The sequence below is a fragment of the Pempheris klunzingeri genome, chromosome 1, assembly GCF_042242105.1.
Source record: "Pempheris klunzingeri isolate RE-2024b chromosome 1, fPemKlu1.hap1, whole genome shotgun sequence".
Lineage (NCBI taxonomy): Eukaryota > Metazoa > Chordata > Actinopteri > Acropomatiformes > Pempheridae > Pempheris > Pempheris klunzingeri.
Window position 1 is genome coordinate 7,882,634 of NC_092012.1, and position 26,389 is coordinate 7,909,022.

The window sequence follows — 26,389 nt, forward strand, 5'->3', positions numbered from 1 at the left end:
AGACGGTTGGAAAAACTCTCGTATTTAAACAATTATGGCGTCTTGCTCTTCTTTGTGACAACTGACATAACCTGACCCTTATGCTATATTCTATTGTTTTCCAATGTATTGTCATTTCCTTTGTTGTTAATTGTATGGCATTATTTTGCCTAATTCCTTACAGACCAAAACAAATTTCTATTTTACAAACGTCAAACTTTCACAGATAACAATGTATTGCAGTTCATTTGTGGGAAGCTACTTCATCAGACTTATCGATTCCAATTTCAGATGCAAAGACGCAACAAGTTATAATCCTTTCACTGCACTGTCTTAAGTCTTTTATGCACATGCGCTCTTTAAAAGCCCCGGTAGAATCCTGGTTAAGCACAGACATGGCCGACAAATCAGCTTTCTCCTGCAACAAAAAAAAATCTAACAAACCTGGAGAGCAAGCGAGCATGTGGGGGAAGGGAGTCAGAAAAAATGAGAGTGAGGGAGAGAGAGACGGGATGCAAGGCAACAGGAGAAGCAACAACAATAGGGGGGAGAAAAAGAGAGGGACACAGAGGGAGAGACGGATTGAGCCATAATCAGAGGATCAGAGAGAAATAAACAGGCAGAGAAGAGCATGTGAAAGAGTGCGATCGGGGACTGAGGATACCACAGCCGCCTTAGAGCAAGAGAAAGTCTGCCGATGAGTGGGGAATTATAATTAATCAAGTGGTTTCATTACTGCCCTCCATTATTATTAGAATAAAGAGGGTCATCACCTCCAAGCTGCAGCTGAGCTCCATTTTTTAAACGAATTTAAATTCTCAGTTTTGTGAAACAGTGCGCACCATCTTCCCCTGGCTTTTTCCTCCTCTAAGCCGTTCTTTCGCTCTCTGCTTCTCTGACAAAAATACGATCAACATGCATTATTTATTGGAAAGTATGTTTGTGTTGTGAAAGGACTGTACATGCAGCCGCGCGCGCGCGTGTGTGTGTGTGTGCGCGCGCATGCACCAGTGTGCATGAGAATGACGTGAACGTGCGATTCAGATTCAAATGAGGGGAGGGTGTGTTCTGCAGGCACAGGTGTACGCCTGTGTGATTTCATCACTTTGCATGCAAATTTTAACCGTGCGAGAGAGAGAGAAACAGAGAGGGAGGGAGGATGGAAGATGGAAGGAAAGAGAGAGGAGGCAGAGCGGGATGGAATGTGTACAGGAGATGGATAGAGTGAGAGAGGGAAAGGGAAGAGGAGAAAGATGGTGTGATGACAGAGCTGCAGGCAGTGTGTTTGTACATGCATCTGCAGGCAAATTAATCACGAGATGGTCTCTTACTCCATTAAAATGCTAATGTAGGAAAATCTAGACATTTCCATATATTTGCAATATATCCCAGAGCCCAAAGAGTGTTATTATGCTAAATGCAGGCTGGGTCCTTGATGCACACCTAATATAACGACAAATCAGACCAAGATAAAGCCAAGATTAAAAGTCTCTTAAGTAGTGAATTAAAGGGCAGAGTGGATAGAAGACATGGTGCTTAGTGTTGGGCCGTCATGAAATCAGAAGAGTCTGCATATTTAGACTTAAAAAGTGTTTTCCCAGTCAGCGTCTTACTCTGAGTGATGAGCTCGTATATGAACACTATTGTCTGCCAAAGATGGTTTTAGTTATTTTACATGGAAGATTTGTGTGATTGTGCTTTTGTCTGCATTCATCTCATTGGTTTGAAGAGAGTGGGGCCCAGCTGGCAATACGTGATGTCACATACACCCATACACCAATCAGGATTTTGCCATTTTTGAATCAAAATCTGAAGACAGATTGTTTCTTGATGATGGCATTATCCATGAAATCTCATGAAACCTCTCCCACGCAGTCCTGATGAAGCAGATTATTTGAATTTTCTGGTTCTGGTTGGGTTTTGATTATGGTGGGATGGTTTATGTGGCACTATTGTGCAGCATTTTGTTCTTCATGTGCAAAACATTACTCTCTTTGAAAACCCCTCACATAAAATAGCATTTATTTGTAAAGAGGACCTCCTTCAACCTGAAAGTATGACAAAAATGCTACTGACTTTGGTTCGAATCCCAAACCTGGTGTAACACCTACATCTGGTGTGGACGCTTATAGCTGTCATTTTTATAAAAATACACCATTAGTATAAGAATGTTTTTGAGAATATTTTTGTACACAGAATCGAGTGCTGTGTGAAACAGCAGAGACAAAATCCAATTTAAAAGCTGTAATATGAAACTTACTTACAGTCCCGTTAAAAGTTTCGAATGGCCTGCCACAAAAACTTAATTTGATACAGTCAGATGGCTGAGAGACTCTATACTTTTGGTCTTTTGAGCTTTTAGGTTGTAGACAGTCCTCTTTGCAAATAGATTATTAGTTTATTTTGTATGAAGGGTTGGCAAAAGAAGTAATGTTTTGCACATGTAAAACAAAACGCTGTACAAAGGTTCGTCCAAACTGACTCGAAAGGGCAGAAAGCGACACATATGAGCAACAGTTAAATCTATTCTTATAAATATAAGAATATAAGAAATCACCAGTCTTTGGTAAATGAAATTAGAAGCTTAACATCAAAATCTACAGATTTAAATAGCAACAGGTTCCTGTTTCAGTGTCAAAGCTATTCTTAGTTGTGGGTTTGCACTATTGGAATTGGATCACGAAATATCAGCTTGACATACGATGGACAAACAAATCATAGTTTAAACCTACTCTAACTACTGAGTAGACTAGGGTAGACACAGGGGCCCAAAGAAAATCTGGTTTCCAAAATATTTAGAGCTCAACTGCAGCACTGTTGTGATTCAATAATGATCTAGGAACATGTTATGAGAATTGTGCTTTTGTGAACTGGAAAACAAACTCAAAATCGAAGGGTATGTGGGGGGAAACATGGTTTAAACAGTATTCTCCCCTGACATGCAGCACTGTGGGAACGCTGACTAAATGGAAGCTTTAATCATTTAATTACTCTTCTTTTGAGGGCAATACTATTTAAAATGTAATTAATACATTTAGTGTCTGAATAACACCCTTTTCATGTATGTTAAAATAGCCATTATTGAAAGACAGAGGCAAAAACATCAATATAATGGATTGATTATAATATACAATATAATTGAGTGATTCCAAACATTTGCACTGCGGTGCACAAATTAAGGATCTTGTGTCGCCCCATGGGAGCAAAGTTGAGTTTTGTTCAGGAAGTTAAGATGTGATAGTATTATGCAGAGCTGTTTTCTCGGCAGTGCTGCAGAGTGACAGCTCAACTACTGTACACATAAATGTCTGCGCCCTCATTGCTGGCTAGATGTGGTATCCTAGGAGACACGTGACTTTGTGTAGATAAATGCAGCACTGTCAACATATATTGTTGATGGTCCACATGCAGCGATTCATTCATATTCAGTGGCTCCACACAGATGTAAAATTGGTCTCACAGCTAGAAATATATTGGCACAATGAAAATATAATGATAATTTATCATGTGGCAGCACTACACGTCCCACCCAAAGCAAATTCAAGCATAGCAGTCCATATGCAACAATATAAATATCCAAGTAAGAGCCATTATTCACCAATAGTGAATTTTGCGACTGATCGAGGGGCTGAATGTCACTCTCCAAGAGAGAACCATTCATGTGATTCGTCTTTATGTGTTGTTTTCAAGCCCGTGACTGAATGCTCATTAATGGAAATGAACACCTGAGCAAGTATCACAGCTATTAGGCAAGGCCTTTGAAGTAGTACAAGAGAATCTGAGTAGGCAAATTCTCCACCTTTTACTTTTTTAGATAAAGGATGGATAAGGGACCTAATTATTAGTTTCCCTTACGCCTCATGTGAGCAAACTGTGTCTACTCTTGTGGAAATTCTGAAAATGATATCTTTGCAGTAACATATCTGTGCCCTGTCAACACATTAGCAGGCAGCACAACACCAGCACTGGCAAGCAGCCGCTCCACAACAGAGGGAAACACAAATGTCAATGTTTTCTGTGACTGCTGCCATGATTACTACGGGAATTATATACTGATATAAATATCCCCGACCTTGCAGATGATTTTTTTTCTGCATTTTAAAATTAATTGGATACTTTCACAGCGAAGATATAGACTGGAAACATATGGAGAAATAGAGGGATGATACACTAAAGTTCCCTGTTGACTTGCAGTTAATGCACATGGTGTGTCCTAACCACTAGGCTAACCTTCAATTTTACAGTGTATTCTTATATTTCTAGACATATAATTCTGGCATACTGCAACTGTGTAAATTCTGGTTTTGTGAAGCTACAAAAAACAAACTTAGTCGTACAATTTGTTTTAACACCAAACCGCAAATAAAAAATGGTGCTATACTGTTGAAAACTGAAACCAAATTTGACTCAATGAATTATTACTCACAGGGAAATTCTTGCTGCCAGCTAATCTGACATTGTGAAAATATTTGGCTATCTACCATCATCACCTATCTACCATCATTCCACTTAAATCCAACAGACAGTATTCTCTCACAGGGAACACACTCACACATGCCCTCACCTAGACTGGTTGGCTTGATGAGCTCGTCCAGCATGTCGTAGAAGGGCAGCCTCTGGAGTTTGACATCAGGGTGGACCGGGTGCAGTGTGGCTGAGGTGGACAGGTGGTGCGTCAGCCCAGTCAACTCGTGTTTCCCTGGTCCAAGCAGTGAGAGGGGCAGTAAGGCAGCAGGCGATGGGGCTCCACCGTGTCCAGCGTGACCCTCATACGCCAGCTGTGTCAGGCCAGCGGGCAGCGCGGCACCACCTCCTCCAACGACTCCAGCTGTCGCCGGGTGGTGCGGTCCGGGCATGGCCAGCTCTGAGTGGGATATCATTTTGGCTGGGAAGCGTCGTCGGTAGAGCTCTTTGATCTTCATGTGCACGGCGGGGCTGCAGCCAGCCTTCAGCAGATGCAGCGCCTTGGTGAGCAGCTCATGCTTGCGTCCGTGCTTGTTGCGCCCAGCGTAGCCCAGAAGCACCTGCAGCTCTGACACCCGCAGGCTCATCACCATTTGCTGTGATAGGGAACGGAAGAAAAAAAGAGACTGAAAAATCCGCTCTTCAGATGCAATGCTAATGCCCATACCAATTTCTCATGAATTTCTCGCGCAAATAATTGGTTGCAGCATATTTTCATTTATGACATTGCTTTTTGTGAATGTGACAGTAACGAATTTAACAGGTGGAATTTAAAGAGAGGGGAGCAGCTGCCCCATGAGGAGATCAGGTGTCTTGGAATAAGAAAAATACATTGGAATATTACAAACCACTGTTAGCTTCGTAAGCCTTAAATTTCAAGTCTGTTGTTCAAACTGGAATTCCTTGATTGATTCATTGTCTCACTGGTGCCTGAGGCACAGCCCCTTGCAACTTTCTTTATTTTAAATGCAGTGTTGTTCAATCTTTTAGTGATGAGGAAGTGAAGTTTTCAGTTTACATGTTAGTCTTCACTTCAACCTTCACCCCCAACGCATAGACAGTTACTAAAAGAGTGAGACTGCATGGAAACGATTTCACCACAAGGTGCAACTCTATGGGACTGAATGAAGAGTGCAGCAATCTGAATCAGGCCTTTGCCAGATGAGGTGATCTGAACAATTCGTAAAGATGCATTGTAGAGGAGGTGATCCAGGTCAGATCGATTGTGTGAAGACCCCAGGGAAGAGCCAGGACACAAAGGTGGGTTTACTTTGTGGGCACTTCACACACACTGACTCAAAAGCTGAGACAGCGTTAGGCTGCTATTCATTATGAATGGGACCTGGTGTTGCAGCCCTGTGTCACCCGCTGAGCTACAAAAGATCTAAACACCGCCAAGCGGCACTACAGGGGAAACTTAATGCAAATGTCCTCTGACGCAATTCCAGCAACAACAAGGTGAGAGCAAATCATGCTAGCTATGATTTCCACAGAAATGGGAGCACATTTCTGCTCCCCTAGTGGAGTGGAGGGAGGGGGGGGGTATTTCAAGTACAGATACAGGACTGCAACGCCATTCAGTCTTCCCTCCTTGGATGGTTTTGTTGCATTCAAACAATTTCAACAACACATATTGTGTGAAAAAAAACAGAAACGGTGCAAAAGGAAATAAGCTTCCACCTGTGTAGCCGAGTCAGTACATCGAAACACAACTGTCCAATGGCAGCAGAGAATATAAACTGTGTGCTCAGTGCTACAGATTTAGACAGGACAGACTGCCTACAACTTTGTGTGAATTCAGTGTTACCTTAAAGCATATGAGGATTCCCAAGAAACAAGCAGCGCGAAGTTACTACCTAAGAGGACATTTGGCTGCTCTGCTGGCCCCTTTGTCACCATCAACCCGACCAGTAATGAAAATAAATGGATGTATTGATTTTTAAATGCATGATTAGTTTGTATATTGATCTGCATCAATACTCTGTCCTTATCTGACTCGATGCTGGTGTGTTGCCTCTCAGCAATGCCAAAAACTACGTTCAGTCTCTCCTTACATCAAGACACCTCAGCTTGGCACAGCTGGCAGTTTGCCTCACAGATGTTTTACACTATAGAGTTTTCCCCCGAGCAGAAAAGCATTTCATGGTACTCCAGCACCATAACAGTGCTATAAAAGTCTCAGTATTAGAATAGTTTAATTTCCTAACCTGTGTATGAGCCTGTCAGCTGGATCAGAACCCAACCAAATAATACAGACACCACTGATAGTGGGAAGCAGGGCATTCGATGCAGGAAGTGTTGGTGTAAGAAACATTTCACCAACAAAGGATTTTCCCAGGCTCAATTTAAGGCTGAGGCAGTACCTCTCCAGGGGGGGTGGGATGAACTAGCTGAGGCAAGAGTATGGGAAAAACTGACTGCAGGTTTAGCTTCAGGTTGGCCCAAACCATAGTAAGCACAAGCAACAACTTCCTTGAGAAATAGGTGAGGTTGTATTTTAGTAGAATCAACTCAGAGGCATGGTGATTGCTAATAATCAGTAACCTGATTATTTCTAGTCTTAGTATGTTTGAGGCTTCAATATTGTATAACATATAAGAAAAATAAACCAGTACTTTCTTTTGTAATAGCTTTTTTCCCGTTGTTGTTTGATCGAAATAAAGACGCAGAGCTGAGCAGATGAAAACAGCACAGGACAAAATACAAAGAGAAGCTCTTTATCTCAAAGTGTAGGTGGGGGTTTAAACGAAACCATAGCTCATTAAAGAGGCCTTTCACCGCTGGGAAGATTGTTATTTTATAAAACTTAGCTGTCTGTGCAGTAGAAGAATTTTTGAAATTGGTCCATCATGACCAGAAAAAACCGAGGAAAAATAGCTGCAGCATTCCCTTTTGCTCAAAGGGTAGAAAACCTACAACCTGAATGCACCTGCATCGAGGTGCTTGAATCTCTGCTCCACACTGTATTCTGACTGAAAGAAGTAACCCTGATTGTCTGCCTCCAGCATTAAACTATTAAAACTGTTTCCTTACTAGGGGCAAAAGTACAATCTGTAGTCCGAGCAACAGCCCTAGAGCCAGCAAAAGTCTGCCAGATGATGCGTTTCACCTCAGCTGACAGACTTTAGCTGGCAAATGAGCGGGGAGCTCTGAGTGCAGGCAACATAGAGTAAAGCTGCACATTGTTCATTTGCATATACTACCCACATTGTAATGATACGAAGCAGGTAAAGAATCTGCAAAGTGTCCCTTTAATTAGCATCTATTACTGGCATCCATTAACCACGTGCACAGGGTATGGGAAACTATTGTGAGAAAGACCTTAAAGAAAGCGCGCACACACACACACACACACACACACACACACACACACACACTTGTAAGAATGTCTTGGAAAAACCTCCTCCCTTCATCTCCTTTAATGACAGAGCAGAGAAAAAAAAAAGCACAGACGCACACAAACACTTCCCATTTAAATGACAAAGCACACAGTGCTGTTAGTACCTATTGTGTCAGTTTCCTAATCAATTATACACACACAGTTCCTACTGTTAGGTACATAATATGTGTGCTGTGGTGTCCATACAAAGGATTAAACCTTTAAGCCTTCAACATCTTATTTTCGTTTCTTATAATGAGACACATTCTTCTTGGGTTATTCTGGGGTTTTGCATTTCATTGACATTTAAAATGACATATATGTGAGCTGTAGGCTATGTTTTGTGAACTAACCATAGCAGCGACATTTTAGGCTCAGGGAAAAAGAAAATCCACTAGGATGCACCAATATCACTTTTTCAACGCTGGAACAGATTTCATGTAAATAACTACTCAACACTGATCCAACAAAGTCTAATTTGTCTCTTTGAATAACTGCTCAACTGCATGGAAACATTTAAACAATAAAGTGAAAGCATAATGATCCAAATCGTCATATCAAATTTAACACACATCACGTTGGACATAAATCACCCTTAAGTCACTCATTAGCTTTTGTTTTACTTGATCCAACAGCTCTTTTTAAATACAGGAATACAGCCAAGACTCTATGTTAGTTGTAATGTTGAAGAGGACAGAACTAAAGCTTATTGCAGCCCTAGTCGACTACACCTATCACCTTTATGTAAAAAATAACCAAAACATCTTACGACCACTTTTATTTTTAACATCGCTCTGGTCCAACAACAGAGCTGTACTGTATCATTAAAACTGGTGCATTGGCAGTATTTAACAAAGGAACTGAAACCCCCAAAGTGTTGCAGCTTTCAGTAAAAACCAGCTCCACTTTTGCATGCTGTGTCTGCAAGTGCAGCAAACCAATATGTGCTTCACAAAACAGAAAACACACAAAACACTTGTTGGGCAATATTCTATTAGACAAATAGTGAATTTAGAGAGAAGAATTACCAACAGGCATGATTAGATAAAAAATAAAATCTTATTATTTTTTTATCTAGTGAGAAACTATTTGTCACACTATTTGTCTCTTACACTTAATCAGCCAATTGTCTTAAAATTACAAAAGCATATTTCAGCCAGAGCATGCTGTTCTGTGGTGAGCAAAGTTGAGAGAAAATCTTCTTTCTCTCTTTTATTTTCTTGAGAGAAAAAAAAGTGACAGCCTTAGTGTTCTTTTTACCACGTTTCCACTACAGGAACTTAACAAAACGTATTGTAACATGCAGCTATCGTCATTTGGCTTTTGTGTCCGCTGTTCTCCCCTCACTTTGGGAATGAACTAAATTTTGGCGCTGCTCAGGAGGTCAAATTAAAAGCAAGCTCTAGGTACTCTTAGCAGATGTGTTGCATCACAATAAGGACGACTACAACACGAGCATATAGCAGAAATAAGGTTGGAGCTGAAGCAAAAATGCCAAAACATTCCCTTCCTGCTTGCCTTGGTCTTCTGTGCTAATAAATTGAATATCTTTAGGTTTTGGACTGCTGTTTTTGCAGTATCTGGACTACTGACCAGCAGATTAATTGAGATAATAATTGTCAGATTAACTTGTGATGAAAATAATTCATTGCATATTGTTGGTTACAACCCTAGATACAACACACAGGCCGACAGTGCAGGGAAATGACAGAGAGACACAGGATCACAAACAAACTGAACAACTATGAGATGGTTTTGTGCACTGGATGCCATTTGTACCACCTGATTCTCCATCAGCATATTAACCTGTATCTCATTTTCAAATTAATGCAAATAAAAATCAGTAACAAATATCAGCACCACTTCTTCCATTGTTGTCTGTTCTACAACCAGTTAATGCACTTCACTTTCCCATCAAACACATTAAAGTAATGAGGTTGGTTCTGCTGTATCCCTTTTTATACAGAAATTCCCCTCCACAAAAGCCACATAAATATGCACATTATTACCTGCAACTAATAAGAATATGTTCTTACTTATTATTTTCATGATCAATCTACCAATCATCTGGTTAATAATATATCTGAGAATGGAAAAAAATGCCCATCACACCCTCCCAGAGACCAAGGTGTGTGGTGAAGTTCCTGCGTGGAGAGGACCACTTCAGAACACCTGGGCCCCAAACAAGCTCTACACTGCTCAAAGTGACAGAGCAGAGGCTGCTGTTTACAGACCAAACACTGCATCCTGTGTACAGCTGCCACATATGCAGAGCTGCACACACACACACACACACACACAGATACTAACAAAGTGCCTGATGTATACAACATCCAGACACAATTACCAGTAAAGGCACAGACCTGTCCTTGTCCTTTGTCAGTACAGACATATGGCAAAGGCGCACTCATGGAGGGAAAAAAAAAGTCAGGAGGCAGAGCCCCACTTGTGAATGTGATTCTTTTCTTTGGTCTGAACGTTGTTGCAGTTAAAAAAAACACATCAGTCAAACGCAGACAAGGAAGCTCAATCACAGGTGCAGCATGCAGGCAGCAACTCTCTCTGACTGTGGATTTTCGACATTTAGTGGCATTTTTTAACAGACCAGTAATTTTAAAAATTCAACAATATTCTGTTTAGTGTCCATAGTCTTGGCCAGCACACATCCAATCCGAGACACATCCAATAATACACATACACACACAGCATATTGGTTCGTCCAAAAAAGTGTCCTGCGGGAGACATAAATGACCAGTTCCATTAAATATGCATGTGGTAGAGGAGAGAGTTGTGTGAAAAAATGATGACACTGGCTGCCCACCATTTCTCTCTCTTTCACTCTTTCTCTCTCTCGCACACGCACACACACACACACACACACCTTAACACAAACACATACACGAAGCCCCCCACCCACTCTCTCTACAAAGCAAACACGCACAAAAGAGAGACCGATACGCACAAGCATAAACACTGGCACACATAAACACACGTAAAACACACACACAAACTCTTCCACCACACTGCGGATGTGTAACATTCCTCTGGCTCCAAAAAAAGAAAAAGAAAAAAAAAAAAAGAGGGAAAACAAATGGAGGAGAGAAACAGTGGAACGGATGGTGTTGGAGCAGAGATAGATGAACAGCTCACAGTTCTCACTATCTCCTCTTTCCTTTCCATCAGTCAATCATTCTCCTTCCCTGGACAGGTGGCTCCTAAACTCCTCCATCTTCTCAGCCAACAGAGGGGGGGGGGGGGGGGTCTCTGAAGCTATTCAACCAACAAATAAGCATTTCTGTCTAAGTTAGCTCACAGTTTAACCAAGAGATCTTCAGTTTACCATCATATAAGAGACAAAGAATGACAAATGGATTAAGTGACTAATTGTTTGAGTTCTACCACACATAGAAACACGAACAGCTTATGAACAGCTATGAGCTGGGCACTATCTGCCATAGTTGCAGCAGACTTCTACTTCAACAAATCCTACAGCATTTTATAACGAAGAAGTGGCCCGATGAAACAATTAACCTGTACCTGAATCTGTGGCTGCTTTAGTCATGACACTGATCAAAGCCACTGAAAATCAATTAAATGCTTCAGAGTAGTATCAAAGAGGATTTTTGACATTATAGTGTCACAATACAAATAGCCAGTGAGGCGGATGTTGCGTATTGATCTACTAAAGGAATAACAGTGGAAATTATTTCAACTCATTTACTGAATTCTAAAACACAAAAATCAGCACCATGCTATCAGTTTCCACCGCACAGAAACGTGAAAAGCAAATCAGTAGAAAAAAGGTTTAAACAAAGTGTGTTTGTGAGAGAATGTGCTCTATTGTATTGTTTCACTGAAACAACTTGACATGTAGGTGCAAAAGGAAGCTGCAACAAAGGAAGCAGGGTGAAAGAGGGAGAGAGAATACGACACAGAGAATATGTAGTGGTGACAGGGGAGTTCTAACACACACACACACACACACACACACACACACACACACACACACACACACACCACACACCACACACAGACACACACACACACAGACACACACACACACACACACACCACACACACACACAGGACGCAGACCAGTGTGGGTTTTTACAGCAGAAGAGGAACTTTTTGCCTTAAATTTACCAGCCTGTGACAAGTTGTGCCAATAAACAATAAATCTTAAAGTGACAATTCTGGTGCTTAAGAAAAGATGAGGAACCACTGTGTCCACCAGGGCGATATTTTTGTCAGACTGGAAAGCCCCTGAAATAACATTTTGACCACAAAGTGAAAACCACTGGAAGCAGAATGAATAAATACATATGGTTGTCATTTAGCAGTAGTGACAATATCAGATGACACAAACTAGTAGGGTCAACCCCTAACTGTTGCCCAAATGTTAGTCAATAAGAAGAGTCTTAGTTAACCAAGTTTTCATTGGTCATTGATTGGGTGTAGGTTGGTTGGGTGTTGTGCTTTGTCAAAATGAGGTCAAAACCCATTTGGCTGGACCATGTATAAAACACTTTTAATTTGAAAGGAGGGCAACAGGTAGTGGCAACACTCTGCCAGACACAGACAGTCTTTAGTGTTTACATGGCTGGTCGCTGCAGTTATTGGTTAGTTATTTACAGACAGTCATATGTCGGGCACATAGACTGTATAAAAGCAGATATGCTCGTGCCAAAATCAAGGCTTCAAAATGGCAGTCCACAAACAGATGGATGACGCAGCGATGTTGGATAATATCCAGAGGGTAAAAGACGAGATCAACAAGGTGACCATCTCCTTGCTGGTTTTTCCCGACACATCCAGAATCATTTTTAGTGTTGCTAACTTTAATCATTCGTAATTAGTAATAAATGTGTACATTTCTCTGAAATACTGGATTTGTATTTCTATATAATGTAGCACAATGTTAGCTAGTTTATTCAGAATTTTATTTCTCAGCCCTGGAAATCAAACCATTTTCTGATGACCAAAAATGTTTATTTAAATAATCAAATAAATATCATAAATGTGCAACGACAAGTCGACTAATGGCTTAAAGATACAACTACTAGTTGATTCGGAAAATCTTCTACCAGTTCTTCAAACTGGACGATATCTGATACCAAAATCAGCTTCTGACGTTGAATATCACCCAAGACAAACATATCTGGATGACTGGAAAGTAATTAAAACATGAACAGTTAGCACCGAACAAAGATTACTACAGTCTATACAGCATGTATGCTAATGTTGGATGATTATATAATGATAATTTTTCATTTAATAGCAACTCTGTAACTACCATAACTACTCTTTAATGAGCTGTATACACCAGATTCTATTTAAATTTAACATGAAGCCTGTTGTGTCTCGGCAGTATTGCTTCTAATGAGCAGTTCTAAAATTAGACTGAATTCATTTTGGAATTTAAACTGAAAAAGAAAGAAACAATAATCACTTAAGCCCTCTTTAACTTTCAGTATTGGTTTTTTTCTCTGTAACCTTTTAAAGAACTCAGGAATTTTATTTGCACAGTTTCAGTTTTGGTCCCAGGTCAGTTTTACTCTCTCCAAAAAGTCCTTCTTGCAATTTTACTGATGGCTCATCAGCACCATCCAGGAGCTTGACCACTTACTGACTGGTATAATGCAAGCGTCATGACTGCTACAAGCTCTGCACAGCAGGCATTCAGACTGCAAGCGAGCACCTGTCAACACTACTGTAGTCTGAATATTAGGTCTTGGGATGGGAATATCTTGCCCTTACCAGACACAGACAACAGGGAATGATGGAGAGAACAACAAAGAATTTGAACGGGAGACGTTACAGTTCGTATTCGGCATAACTCCTTAGTCACACAGTTGCTTTGTTATTTAACTTTTAAGACAGTTTGCTAATCGTCATTTACCAAACAAACTTCCTGCATACATTTGACAAAAGATTAAGATTCAGTAATATTATATGAAACTTGCACTAGCAGGACTCTGGAAGAGCTAGACCGATAAATCATCAGACCAGGGGTGTCAAAATCATTTTAGTTCAGGGGCCACATACAGCCCAATTTGATCTCAAGTGGGCCGGACCAGTAAAATCATAGCTAACAACTCTGAATTTTCCCCTTTGTTTTAGTGCAAAAAAGTACATTCTGACAATGTTCACATTTAATGATCTTTTTACAAAACATTATGAACAACCTGACATTTGTCTTCTCTGTAATTTCTACACTTGACACTCCTGATCTAGACTAATACGTCGGCTGGTTTTAGCTCAATGTAGATATATCGGTAACAGTGTGCATGTCAAATCTAAAGGATCTGTATCAAAATGGTTTATGTACTTTGTTCATTAATATATGTCATAATTTGATATTGTTTAAAAACTCAAATATAGATAAAATATTATTTTGCTTTTGGCTGCAGCCCCTCATTCTGATCTTTAGTCCACTCTGATTTGTCTAAGAGTACATCTGTTCTGTTGTTTCTCAAAATGCTTTATTCCTCAATTGTAGTCTTAGTAACATGTGCTTTTCTATCTTCTATCTTTTCCAATCTTTCACTGACTTTATCAAAACATCTAGACATGTGTATGAATAACAAAAGATTATTAGTTCTGGTGTGCATCCTGCTGAAAAAAAAATGACATGGCATTCAGTGGAGCAGGTGTCTCCTCCGACGCTTTGCAGCTGTGAAGGTATGACAGCTCCAAATATTGGCTTTTTACCAAAGTCAGCACAACTAACCTTTCCAAAAAGTTCTGAGCAAATCCTGTTAACTGACAGAGGGATGAACAGATGGAACTGGATGGAAATAAAACTCCTGTTCGACTCCACTGGCAGAGCAGTAATCATTTAAACGTGCAGCCGTCCTTGCGAACCACCGTTTTTCAAGAAGACAAAAGACATGCTTGGAAGAAAATGACTGAACATAAACGTCTGTGGTCAACCCTGTGCTGACTTAAAGATGGCAAATTATTTGTTCATAAAAGTGCTGCTCTACGTCTGCTCTGATTTCTGCATAGTTCATTTAAATTCAGTATTCTTTCCATCTCATGCTGTTTCTTTCTTATGCTTGCTGAGACATGTTGCTTCATTTTTCCACTTTTTTTGGAGCTGACTAACTGGCCTAAAATTTGGAGAAGACAGTGATGGGCCAGTGGCACGAAGTCATGAACTAACAAACCCTGATATCAGCTCTAACTTCCACATTACAACTGCAACACTTAACAGGAAACAGCTACTGGTGATGCAGACCTACTTAGACCTACTTGGACCTACAGATCTGTATGGCAGTAAATTTAGGAACCACTCATTTTAAAACTCAACATAGCTGATCACATGATGCAGTAATGTGTTGTGATCAAATCGCTGTTTAATACTGGTGTCGTTGTCTGACAATAGAGAAAAAAAAACAGTGGGTAAGATCAGCTAAATTGGGAGTTTTCAGCTATATTGAACTGAGAATGGAGGTTTAATGAGCTGACACTCAGCAGAGTAACCGTGCTGTGTCTATCCCACACTGTGTCTGTCATGCACAGTTTTGTTGTTTGCCGACCACTGTTTTTGTCTTTGTTTTGGCGTCTCAATGTGGACGAAATGACCAAAAATTGTAGTGTTTAAAGAACACCTTTTTTTTTTTTGTTTTATAATTAGATGGTTTACTGTGGACATCTTCTTTGTGTTCATTTTGAGACTGACTGAGATGATGGTAACTACAGTCTCATCTCTTCTCAGTATGTTTGGTAGATTCTTGTAAGACTGCAGAGTGGTGTGTAGGGTAATAATTCGCTGTATCCAGAGCTGGTGAGAATGACTGATGGAGGGGTGAAGGGAAGGGGGATGGGGAGAGACAGAGAGAGCAGCTGAGCCTCCAAACCAAATGAAATTCTCCACAGCTCCACTGAAAACACAGGAGGGAGGGGCAGCAATAGTTTTTACCACTTTATATTCCCATTACAGTTTTCTTTTAATAATGTAACATAATGTCCCCTAACATAGAAACACCTGGATAATTTAAAGACATTATATCTTTATGTCAAGTTTTTACCGTCAGCTTGGTATGGCCGGTGATGTTACTGTAAATAAGATACCCATGAGCCTCATCCACCGTTGCTATGGAGAAGAACCCAGTCAGAGGCACAAATTGGAGCTGTGGCAAATTCAAAACGCTTCGTCATTGTAGTCGGGACCAAAGCACCTCACTGTAGTCACCAAAAATCATCATCTGCAATCCAATCCTGCTTAAGCTGTCCATTATTTTCTTGCTTAATTATTTCACAAATGAAAAGTTAAAAAAGTGAAAAATGCCCAAGAGACCAAGGTACAATCTTCCAACGCTTCACATACTTGACAGCCAAAAACCGAAAGATATTCAGTTTAAAATGTTATACAACAGATAAAAGCAGCAAACCTTCACATTTAAGAAGCTACAACTGGATAATGTTTTTATGTTTCTGTTAATCCTGATCTATTAATTGACTATTAATCTTCAGCTTTTTTAAGTGTTGTAACTGAATTCTTTCTTCTTTTTTTTTTTTTTTTTTACATATACAGGCTTGTACCTTTTACATTTACCAAATACATTTTAATATGGTTGCTCATATTTCCTACTGATGACTCAACTAGGAGGGTGTCATTCCCATCCAAGTCTTGGAGGTGCACCAGATGTCAGTCATCTAATATTGTAGAAAATTAACAGGACTTTTACTTCCTGGATCCCTGAAATAACCTCTCTCCCATCTCAACTCTTTTACAGTAATATTTAAAAGAAAAAGAGCACTAAACTGAAGATAACTTACTTCCATGCATATGTGTTAGCACAGAGAGAGAGAGAGAAAGATATTGAGAGTGACACTACTACATCTGTCAGAGGCTTAGATGCTATTAAAACGCACACAGCTTAATGAAACATGCAAACCAACTCTTGCACGTTTGGTTGGCCTGTGCCAATTGTTTCAATGCCGATATTAAACTACATTGTTAAAGAAAAGAAAGTCTAAACCTGCACCCCGCTGTGCAGATTTACAGTAAATGTTTCCTGCTGGAGTGGCATGTCTGCGCATGGTGATGATGATCACTGTTAATCACAAGTGACTCTGCTCCTTGATTTAAAGCAACCGATCCCTTTTCCATGTGCCAGCGCTGAAAAAGACCCGCATCTCCACTCTACATGTGCCTGCTCACCAAAGCTTTGCTCTGCACACCACTGTCCATAACATTTATTATGCATTTCTTCTGTTACTATATATTAACACATCTATAGCAGAAAAAGAGAGAGAGAGAGAGAGAAAGAGAGAGGCTAAGAGGAGAGAAGAAGAGGGTCTGTTCTCAGTCCTCACGTTTTAATGCAGGCGATCACAATATTGTTCTCGTTCTTCTACATATTTTTCAGTTTCTGTTGGCAAATGCCAAAAGTATGCATGGAATCTGATCACCATTCATAAATACTACCTCAACCAGCAGACATTACCAAGCTGCAGATAGAATCATTATTGTTTCTCTATACTGTCTGACATCAACTGTTTGGACATTTAAAATGAGCGATCACAGAGAAAGTTAGATATAATGAAAGGAAGCAGGCAGCACGGAGGCCTGCTTGATGAGGAGAGACAGGTTGGAACTGGCCAGTGGCCGAGCCGCCTTCAATGGGCTGTTTTATCTGTCAGGAGGAAAACCGGCCTCCGAAACTGCAGACTGGCTGGCAATGAGCTCTAGTTTCTGAGAAAGTCCTGATCAGTACAGGTTACCCGCTCCACTCACTCTCTCACTTCTGCTGTGATTTATTTTCCAGTATTCATCTCTTATTTCCCTTGTTATTTTAGGTACAGCAGCCAAGATCTGCTTTCTGTTCTTTACTGCAGTCGAGTCTTTGCTTGTCAGCTTGACTTTTTTGAGATGTTTATTAGCTTTTTTTTTTTTGTTTTGCTGCCTTACCAGAAAAGATTAGGCTACTGGCTAGAGCCCAAACAATACACGAGCTTGGCAAATATAAGAAGATCATTTTTGGTTTAACTCGGATGTATCAGTACTAGGGCTTCAATTAACAAAGAAAGTTATTGGTTGACTATTTTCTTGATTTGAACCTTTCTTGATCTATAAAATGTTAGTAAAAGGGGGAAAATGTCTATTACAATTTCTGAAAGCTCAAGCTGACGTATTCAAATGTCTCGTTTTGTTCAACCAACTGTCAAAACTCAAAGCTACTAAGTTTATCATAGAAGACTAAGAAAATTAGAAAATATTCACATTTGATAATCTAACACCAGAGAATCTGGGCATTTTGTTTTGAATAATAACCCAAAATGACAATTATGATTGTCAGATTAATTTTGTTGCTCAACTAATTATTTAATTCACTGACTGTTGCAGTTCTAATCAGTGCTGGCCTATATGCACGCCAATAACGAAGAATTGGACAGAAATGCTAAAGATATGTATTCAAAAGCCATTCTTAATTCAACAGTCTGTTTGTTTGCTATCTAAACTAAATATTTTAGTTGTACTGTTCATAGTTATTAGCATGCACAATACAAGGAGCCTGAAACTGCAGGTACAAGGATTTCAACCTTGTATCATTTTACTATTCATACCTGTGCTTTCCCTACTGTGAAATGTCAAAATGTCTTAAGTGAAAAAGGTTTTTTTCTTAAATTTGATCACACACAATCAGCAAGCACAATTTAAAAAAGGAGAAATGACCACAAACAAGTGCCAACAGGAAATTCATAAATATGTAACGCACACACACACACACACACAAGCAGACCGAATATTTCACAGTTATCATGCGAGGTGATTTAGTTTAATTGAGCACACACGCAGAGGCACAAAGACGGTGCATGCATGCCACAGATCTGGCAGACAAAGAGTTACCATGCAAGGGGGAACATGCTCTCCCTCACACACACACACACACACACACACACACACACACACACATACACACACTCACAAAGCAGCATGCCCCACGCACAACATGAGAGATCATTAAGCTCGCAGTGATCGCATGTGCTGGCCAAATGGTTGGCTGGTGTGTGTGTGTGTGTGTGTGTGCAAAGCCTCAAATGCAATATTCAGTCACATGACCATCATATGACATGCTAAGAATGACACTTTCAGCATGTGTATATGAATAAATCTGCAAAGAAGTCACAACTCAAACCTTCCTTTTAACATGACTTACACAGACACAAGATAAAAAACGATTTTTAATGATGATTAACACTTCATCTTATTAAAAAGAAAATGCAGGATTGAAATGGCCTGGTATAAATTTAGCCTGCATTGGAGGACAACTTTAGCTAGCTTTTTTTTTTTCCATTGCCTGAGGCGACACAGTACACCATAAATATTTTCCTACCCTCATGACGATACTGAAAAGTAATGCGATGAAAGAGGAGTCTCTAGACCACACCTTGATTCTGACTCTAATTTACAGCCTCTAGCAATATCTTGATTTTACACTTATAACCTTCACAAATTAGTTGGAAAACATTAGCTGTCATCTTAAGGTGCACTTAAAAACCTCAATGTTTCCATCACTGTGTTGCCTGTGTTTATTGATTGAGGATGCTGATGGTTTTTTAGGGGTCAAATTGCAATCAATCACCAGTGACAATGTTTTTAGTTCATGTTCTTTATTCCCTAGTCTTTAGGGAGTCTTTATTGAATTCTTAGTTTTGTTTTGTTTTCATCTTACTGTCTGAAAAGCGTCCTTGAGAATTCTGAAAATCCTCATGTAAGTCTGATGCATGATTATTATTCTTATAACAAACATCCAACAATAACTTCACGAGACAATCTCTAGGGATTAAGAGCTACCAGCTAATATAATTGGTGAAAACACACGTTTGGTGATACAGGTGGAACAGTTTCGTAATGTAAAAAATGTAAATGGAGATCAGTGGAAGCACAATCAACCTCAAACAAGAAGGCAGCGTGTTAGCTGATTGTAAAGGATATTCTTTAAATGGACGAGATGACATAATGCTATGTATATGCTGTAGTTTCATAGAGAAGAATGGGTATTGTTTGACATGACATTGGTGCAGACGTGATGATACCTGTTCTAAGGAACCAAAACTGAAACGTGTGGTACCATAATTTGCCAACATGTAAACATGTTTTAATGAAGACAAAAAAGAAGCCAAACTTCTCAAATAAAAAGTGTTGACTCAGTACAAGTTGCTATGCACAAGGTTTACCGGAATAAAATAGTCTAAATTCAACAAAATCAGAAACTGGTCAATTGATTTGATGCCAGCAATACTTGGAAAAGTATTGATATTCAATACCAAGTCCAATTCACAGGTTTTATTGAGAACAATGAGTGTTCTTTAGTAAAATACTACAAATGCTCCCCAGTTTTATGATTTAATTATGGCTTCCTTTTATACATCTTGGTTTTAGGGTTTTTATATAAGTTATTAAAGGCTGAAGAAGAACAGCAGGAAATGTTTGCAGTGAACTTAACTGGCACAGCTCCATAGCTGTACAGACAGGGACAGTCATGTGATCAGTCCTGCTACCTGCTACACTCAAGAGTTGGCTTGTCGGGAAAGTGGACACACTCCCTCGTTTTTTTGTAGTGCTGCATGATGAGTATGATCCTCAGTTTGTCATAACACTAAATGATGTTCCTCCTCTTTCTTCTTTTATCATCTTCCAACCAGTGCATTTGCATCACCAAATTCAAGTTGCCACTTCATTGTAAAGAAGCGAAAGGCCCTGATTTATCTTCTGGGCTACTGCAGAAACATGGCAGTGCAACATGACAGACTCACAGGAAGAGGACCTGCTCTTTAAGTAGATATTAAGGGGTCACTCTAAGCTAACCAAAAAACAACAATTCTTATTTTCAACTGGTTATAAACTATTGGAAACATAGTTATGAATACTACATTCCATTTCTGCTAATAGAGCCCCCTAACTCTGACACTACACTCAAATTAAATTTCCATCCCAACAAAGACTTCCCTGTTCACTGAAGCCTGGTAGTTTCTGACCCGAGTTCAATCCAGGTTGGAGACAGAGTCACAAACAAAGGTCAGCTGACAAGTACTGACCCATTCAAATCAGCTGGTAAAGTGTGTTTAACCCGTCCCAGCGTCGGCCTGGATAGTGTTTAGTAGAAGTCTAAAACCTCTGCTAATGTGCCCTAGAGGCTTTGCAGGTCGTTACAGCTAACCAGACCAAAGCAGCAGCTTTAAGGAACCAAAATCATTTCGCTTTGAGCTCCATGAGTTTGTTAGCTGAGCTAAAAAAAAATTCTGCAGCACTTTACTTGGTTTTGAGGAGGTGAACAGTAATGCAGTTCTTTTGAGTCCCAGGAGACTGGGAGATGGTGAGGCTAATAATGTTGTGCCAAGCAGTTTCTGCAAAGGTTCTGCAGAATGTGTGTGTTTGTGTGTGGGTGTGCGGAGGTTGTGTAGGCAGATTGGGGGGGGCTTGCACACTACCTGGCCATTATATAAAGCTCCCACTCTCGGCTAGAGGTCTCTGTAGTGAGAGCCAGCTCCCTCCCGATCCTCCTCCCCTCTCTGTCCTCCCATCCCCCCACCTCTTAGCCTTCCAGCTACTCTGACTCAGGCTTAACTCTCGCCTGTTGTTTTCTCTCCCTCCTGCCTCTGTGGTATCAAAATCACAGTGCGCATAGAGGATCAAACAAAAGACGGAGTTTGGGACTAAAATATGGATCAGGGAGTTTCTTCCACAAGCAGGGTCACTTCCTGCAGCCCAACTGGACTCAGTTCAGAATGATTTCTCTTTTAAAGTCATTAGCGCGTTAAATGCGGTGCCACCACACCTGAGGCTACAGAGGTCTAGTCCCGACTTGCCACAGGCAGACAGTGAACCTGAAACCCATCCCCTGCTGTACGGTACAAAGCTGTGATGACAACGAGGTTTGTAAGGTGGTACCAAACAGTGCAGGTCCATACTGTGCGTAGACAAAGACACTTGGCTCTGATGAGGAAGCGTGATGTCAAAACACCTGTTACATTATTACCGACCGCACCCCTGTGTTGAAGCAAGAAGGAAGAAATGGAAACTAGAGGGCTGAGAACGACATTAGACACTAAAATTGCATTGCACTGGGATGGTGAGAAAATGACAAAGAGTAGGAAGATATCAATGAGTTGCACCCGCCCTCTGCACCCTTTTAATCCTGCAGAGTTGGCGGAGGTCTGCAGACATCGAGATGAAGGGGAATTGTAGAGGCAGCAGCCAGAGACTAAAGGCTGTGCAGCATACATGTTGCTGCTAGAGCAGAGAGAACCGATGACTTTTTATCATTAGAGTAGCCTCTCTGATGTTGGGCTCAGGACCACCTGGGAAGTGCAATTGCATTACTATGGTCTAGTCCTGAGGTTCATTCAGAGAAAGAAGTCGGCCTAGATGGTCTGCGCTGAATGAAGTCTCCCAATTCAATTTCTACTCTGCGTCACATCTCACTACAGCTGCATGATGGGGGAAAAAACATGCTGCAATTTGTTTTTGCTGAAATCAAAGCGATGATACACAGTGCACAAAAAGCTACTTCAAATCTATTTTCTAAATTTAAACATACAAGGGGGGCCGAAAGATGCACATGATACATCACACCTCAGCACTCTGTTTAGCGGCTTTTCCCATTATGTTAACTTACAATTCATTTCTCATTACTCTTGTTTGTTATGAATGAAATATGAATTTAATATCTAATTTCTAATTTAATCTACTTATTGATACTTGATTGTTAGGCCTACATCAGGATCAGGTTTTTTGGGCTTGATCATCAATCGCTGGAAGCATTATTGGCCAATACCGATCACTGGTCATGGGGTGTGTTTGAAGCGTTGTATTTATTGTCTAGCATTCTTTCTTTATTTAGCTATTCTTAACACTATTGTATATCAAGTGTTTACATTAAGAGATGAGAAAGTATCATGAATTGACAACTGTACATTTATTGGCAGCAAACATATGCAACATATTCCACTTTCTCCCATAGTGAACTTAAATCACAGCAGCTGACGCTTCGTTACTGGAAGCAGCTTAGAGCTTATCAAATAAAACTTTCCTGTCTAATAAAATAAATACAATTTTATTGAATAAAACTTTGAATAAAAGCTAATATGCACATCATGATTGAACAATAAATCACATATACTAAGGTAACAAAAATCCAGCCCAGTAGATGGAAAAAACAGCATTTATCAATTTACTCCAACTTTGGAGTCTATAAAAACAGGTTATAAAAATCAGTCAGCCCTCAGTGATGTATCATGTTTTTATTTCTTGTGTTCGTTTTTACTTTTGTGTGTTCACATCAAAATAAATATTAAATGTTAAACTTTAGAATTCAGAAGAAAGATGAAATTTGTCTGCTTGTTGAAATCTGCCCATCTTACAGGACCAGACTTTAGATGCTGTATATACACACGACACACGCTAGCCCTGCTGCGTTAGCCTCTGAGAATCAATATTGGCTGATACTGATTGGTTCTGGTTCTCTGATTCCAGCTTCTTAAAAGTGAATATTTTCTGATTTCTCTCCTCTTCTATGACAATAAACTGAATATCTTTGGGTTGTGGACAAAACAAGGCATTTGCAGACGTCATCTTGGGCTTTGGAAAACCCTGATCCACGTTTTTCACCATTTTCTGACATTTCATAGACCTAGACACAGCAAATCAATTAATTGAGACAATGACAAGTGACAGATTAATTGACAGTGAAAATAATCTCAAGTGGCAGCCTTACAAAGTGACACATCTTTTTTAACATTACAGCACTGGTCGTACCAAACTGTAATGTAGATGACAGGCTGCTGCAGAGCAACAGTTTTAAAAGATCTTTTGAAAACTGCAAAAGTAATTTCTGGAAATAATTTGCCTCTGAGGCAATGCTGGGGATGGGGTTGGACAGCATTTTATCAAATCTGAATCCAGTTGAGCTTATTGATCCTTCTTTTTTCTTTTAATCTTATTAGGTGCTTTGTTTGGTGGGGAATGACAACACCCTTCAAGCATAGCATACAAAGCTGTTCTCTAAAAAATGCAGAGGGATTTTCCGCTCACAGCAGGCTACTTCCTAAGAATGAGCAGTGTTTGGAGAAACAGCGTCTTAAGTTGCCGTCCCTGAGGTTACAGGTCACTGGAGAGGCTACGATGTGCGCTCACTTCTATTATTAGCCATGAACCCTTCAGGTGTCAACAGAAACATCTTCGGCAGACCAAAGGCCACGGGGCTGCAGGTGGCATGATCTGACATTAAACAGACATGAGAGAGGAAAGCATTTGCCACACAAGACAAACACCTGGACACATGCAGAGCACAAGTCTTTTCATTTGATGACACAGCCTGGTATTAAATGTAATTCTGAAATGTTAGAGCAGCCATCAAAAGGTGTGATGTGTGTGTCTCTAAAAATTAAGCAGCATTTCTCTTTAATCCTTGTTTTGCGCTCCTTTTAAATGCAGGAAGGCAGTTACATACGGACAAACACCGTAGAATACACACGTGACACAATATCTTACATCAGTGTCTCATCATGTTTCATTCACACTGTCACACTCTCCATGATATGATTAACATTAACCCATAAGGAAAGACAATTAATCGAGTTACTTCATCTGTAAATTAACAAATGTTTCCATGTTTATCTTCACATAGTGTACAACAACTATAAATATGAAGACCTAAAATTATCCCCATTATCCTACAAATGTATTCTGCTAAGTTTTTTTTAGTTTTTATTTAGGTAACATGTGGTGTAGGCGCTATCAGGTGTTGTTGGCAACTTGATGTCTGCCCAAAGCTAGCGGGCCATAAAGCTCAAGACAAGAAAAGACTCAAGATTTAATGGAGAACAGCAGTTAAACTTAATGCATGTCGTACACAAGAACGTGCCGCAAATCATAAGTGAATTATGAGACACAGATTACTAAAGTGACAGTAAAACTAAACCCAACAAAGCTGCGTGCCTTGAGTGGAGAGATTTATGAACTTTAAGGCGAGAGTCTGACAAGCATACCAGACAGCAAAAGCCTGCAACGGGATAAAGAAATATTCAGTGATGACAGGATTTACATGAGACACATTTTATTCATTTATCCCCCTTGACTCACACCAAAATCTCTCTGATATTCCAACATTTAAAAAAAAAATCTGCCTGTCTTTCTCTTCCAGTTGGAAAAACACAATGGAGCTCCAAACGGCTACCTACCCATGTCTATCTAAAATGTGACATGTTTCCACGGCAACAGGACTGTGTAACAAAATCACCACAGGACAGGAGTTGAGAAAAGCTCCATCTCGCCAAAGCCTATCAGAAGTCGATGGCTGCAGACACCCCGCGCTCTCACAGGGCAAAAAAGACGGACTATAATGCAGCTTAAATGCTGGTCTGTCTGGGCTGGACGTACAGAATATACACTGTTTGTCATGCAGCCTCAAGTGACAAGGCATGTTGGTTATTTTTAACTGGCAGCTTCACTGATAAACTTCACTAAATGCTGGGAGCAAAGGAAAAGGCAATAAAGTCTCTACAACACTTTGTTCCAGCCGGTTCAACACTGAACAGCTCTGACAGCAGATGAGACATGCAACATCTGTATCACGTTTCACTCTGTGAGCTTTATTCCCTCTGCTGTTCTCTGCCATACATCTTAAATCAACCTACCAATCTTATATTTGCATTTCCAGTACTTTTGCGTCTGAGATGACGCCGGGAAATGCCACAAAATCTACATACCTAAACTAGTACGAGCGCAAAACTAACACCAACATCTGCACATGCACGTAAGCTATAAATACACCAAAAGATGACAACAGTTATCACCCACCCTGGTGATTTCCTGGTGAACGTCTAATTCTCTTCAAACAACAATGGCAATTAACTGCAGTGATAATGACAATGACAATAAGAGAAATAGGCAGGTGTTGAAAGGATGTAGGGGAGCGCAGAAGAGGGCCTGTATCATTAGGGATTAACCTAGCCACAGGCTCTACAAATAGACTGTCTCCACCTATAAGCCGCCAGCGCACAGACAGTTATTTGTATTGCCAGGTTGCTGCTGCAGCAGCTCTGGAGAAGAGAGAAGACAGTTCAAAGACGCCGAGGCAGATCGGGGCTCCTGTGAAACAAAATGCAATGCAACAGGACACATTTGGGGGCCTGGCAACATCAGAGGCTTTCACAGGCACAGATTTTGTCTGAGGCGGCTGCATCAGAGGTTTATGCACCAATTCACTATATCAGCTGTAATAATATACAGCCTGAAGGCAACCATGAACAAAACGTGCAGCAGCGCAAACCAATACATTAGAGCTGAAGCGATCAGTCAAATTATTGATTAGTCAGTCGTTATGAAAATTACTCAGAAACTATATTGATTTCCTGCTTTTCTCAGTGAACTGAGTATCTTTGGGCTTTTGAGTGTTAGATGAAACGAGCATGGCGGCATGGTGGTGCAGTGGTCAGCATTGTTGCCTCACAGCAAGAAGGTTCAGGTTTGAATCCGCTGTGGTTTGTACCTTGAACCTTTCTGTGTGAAGTTTGCCTGCTTGCGTAGGTTTTCTCCAGGTACTCTGGCTTCCT

At 40.3% G+C, this 26,389-nt stretch overlaps 1 protein-coding gene across 1 annotated transcript in view; it reads right to left on the reverse strand.

Annotated features, from left to right (window-relative positions):
* The window catches only part of LOC139219389 (E3 SUMO-protein ligase PIAS1-like), a 53,151-nt gene that overhangs the window by 20,806 nt on the left and 5,956 nt on the right, over nucleotides 1-26,389 (reverse strand). The window contains exon 2 of the mRNA XM_070851255.1: nucleotides 4,544-5,039. Coding sequence (XP_070707356.1) covers nucleotides 4,544-5,036 — 493 coding nt within the window. The 5' untranslated portion in view covers nucleotides 5,037-5,039. The remainder of the gene's footprint in view (nucleotides 1-4,543; nucleotides 5,040-26,389) is intronic.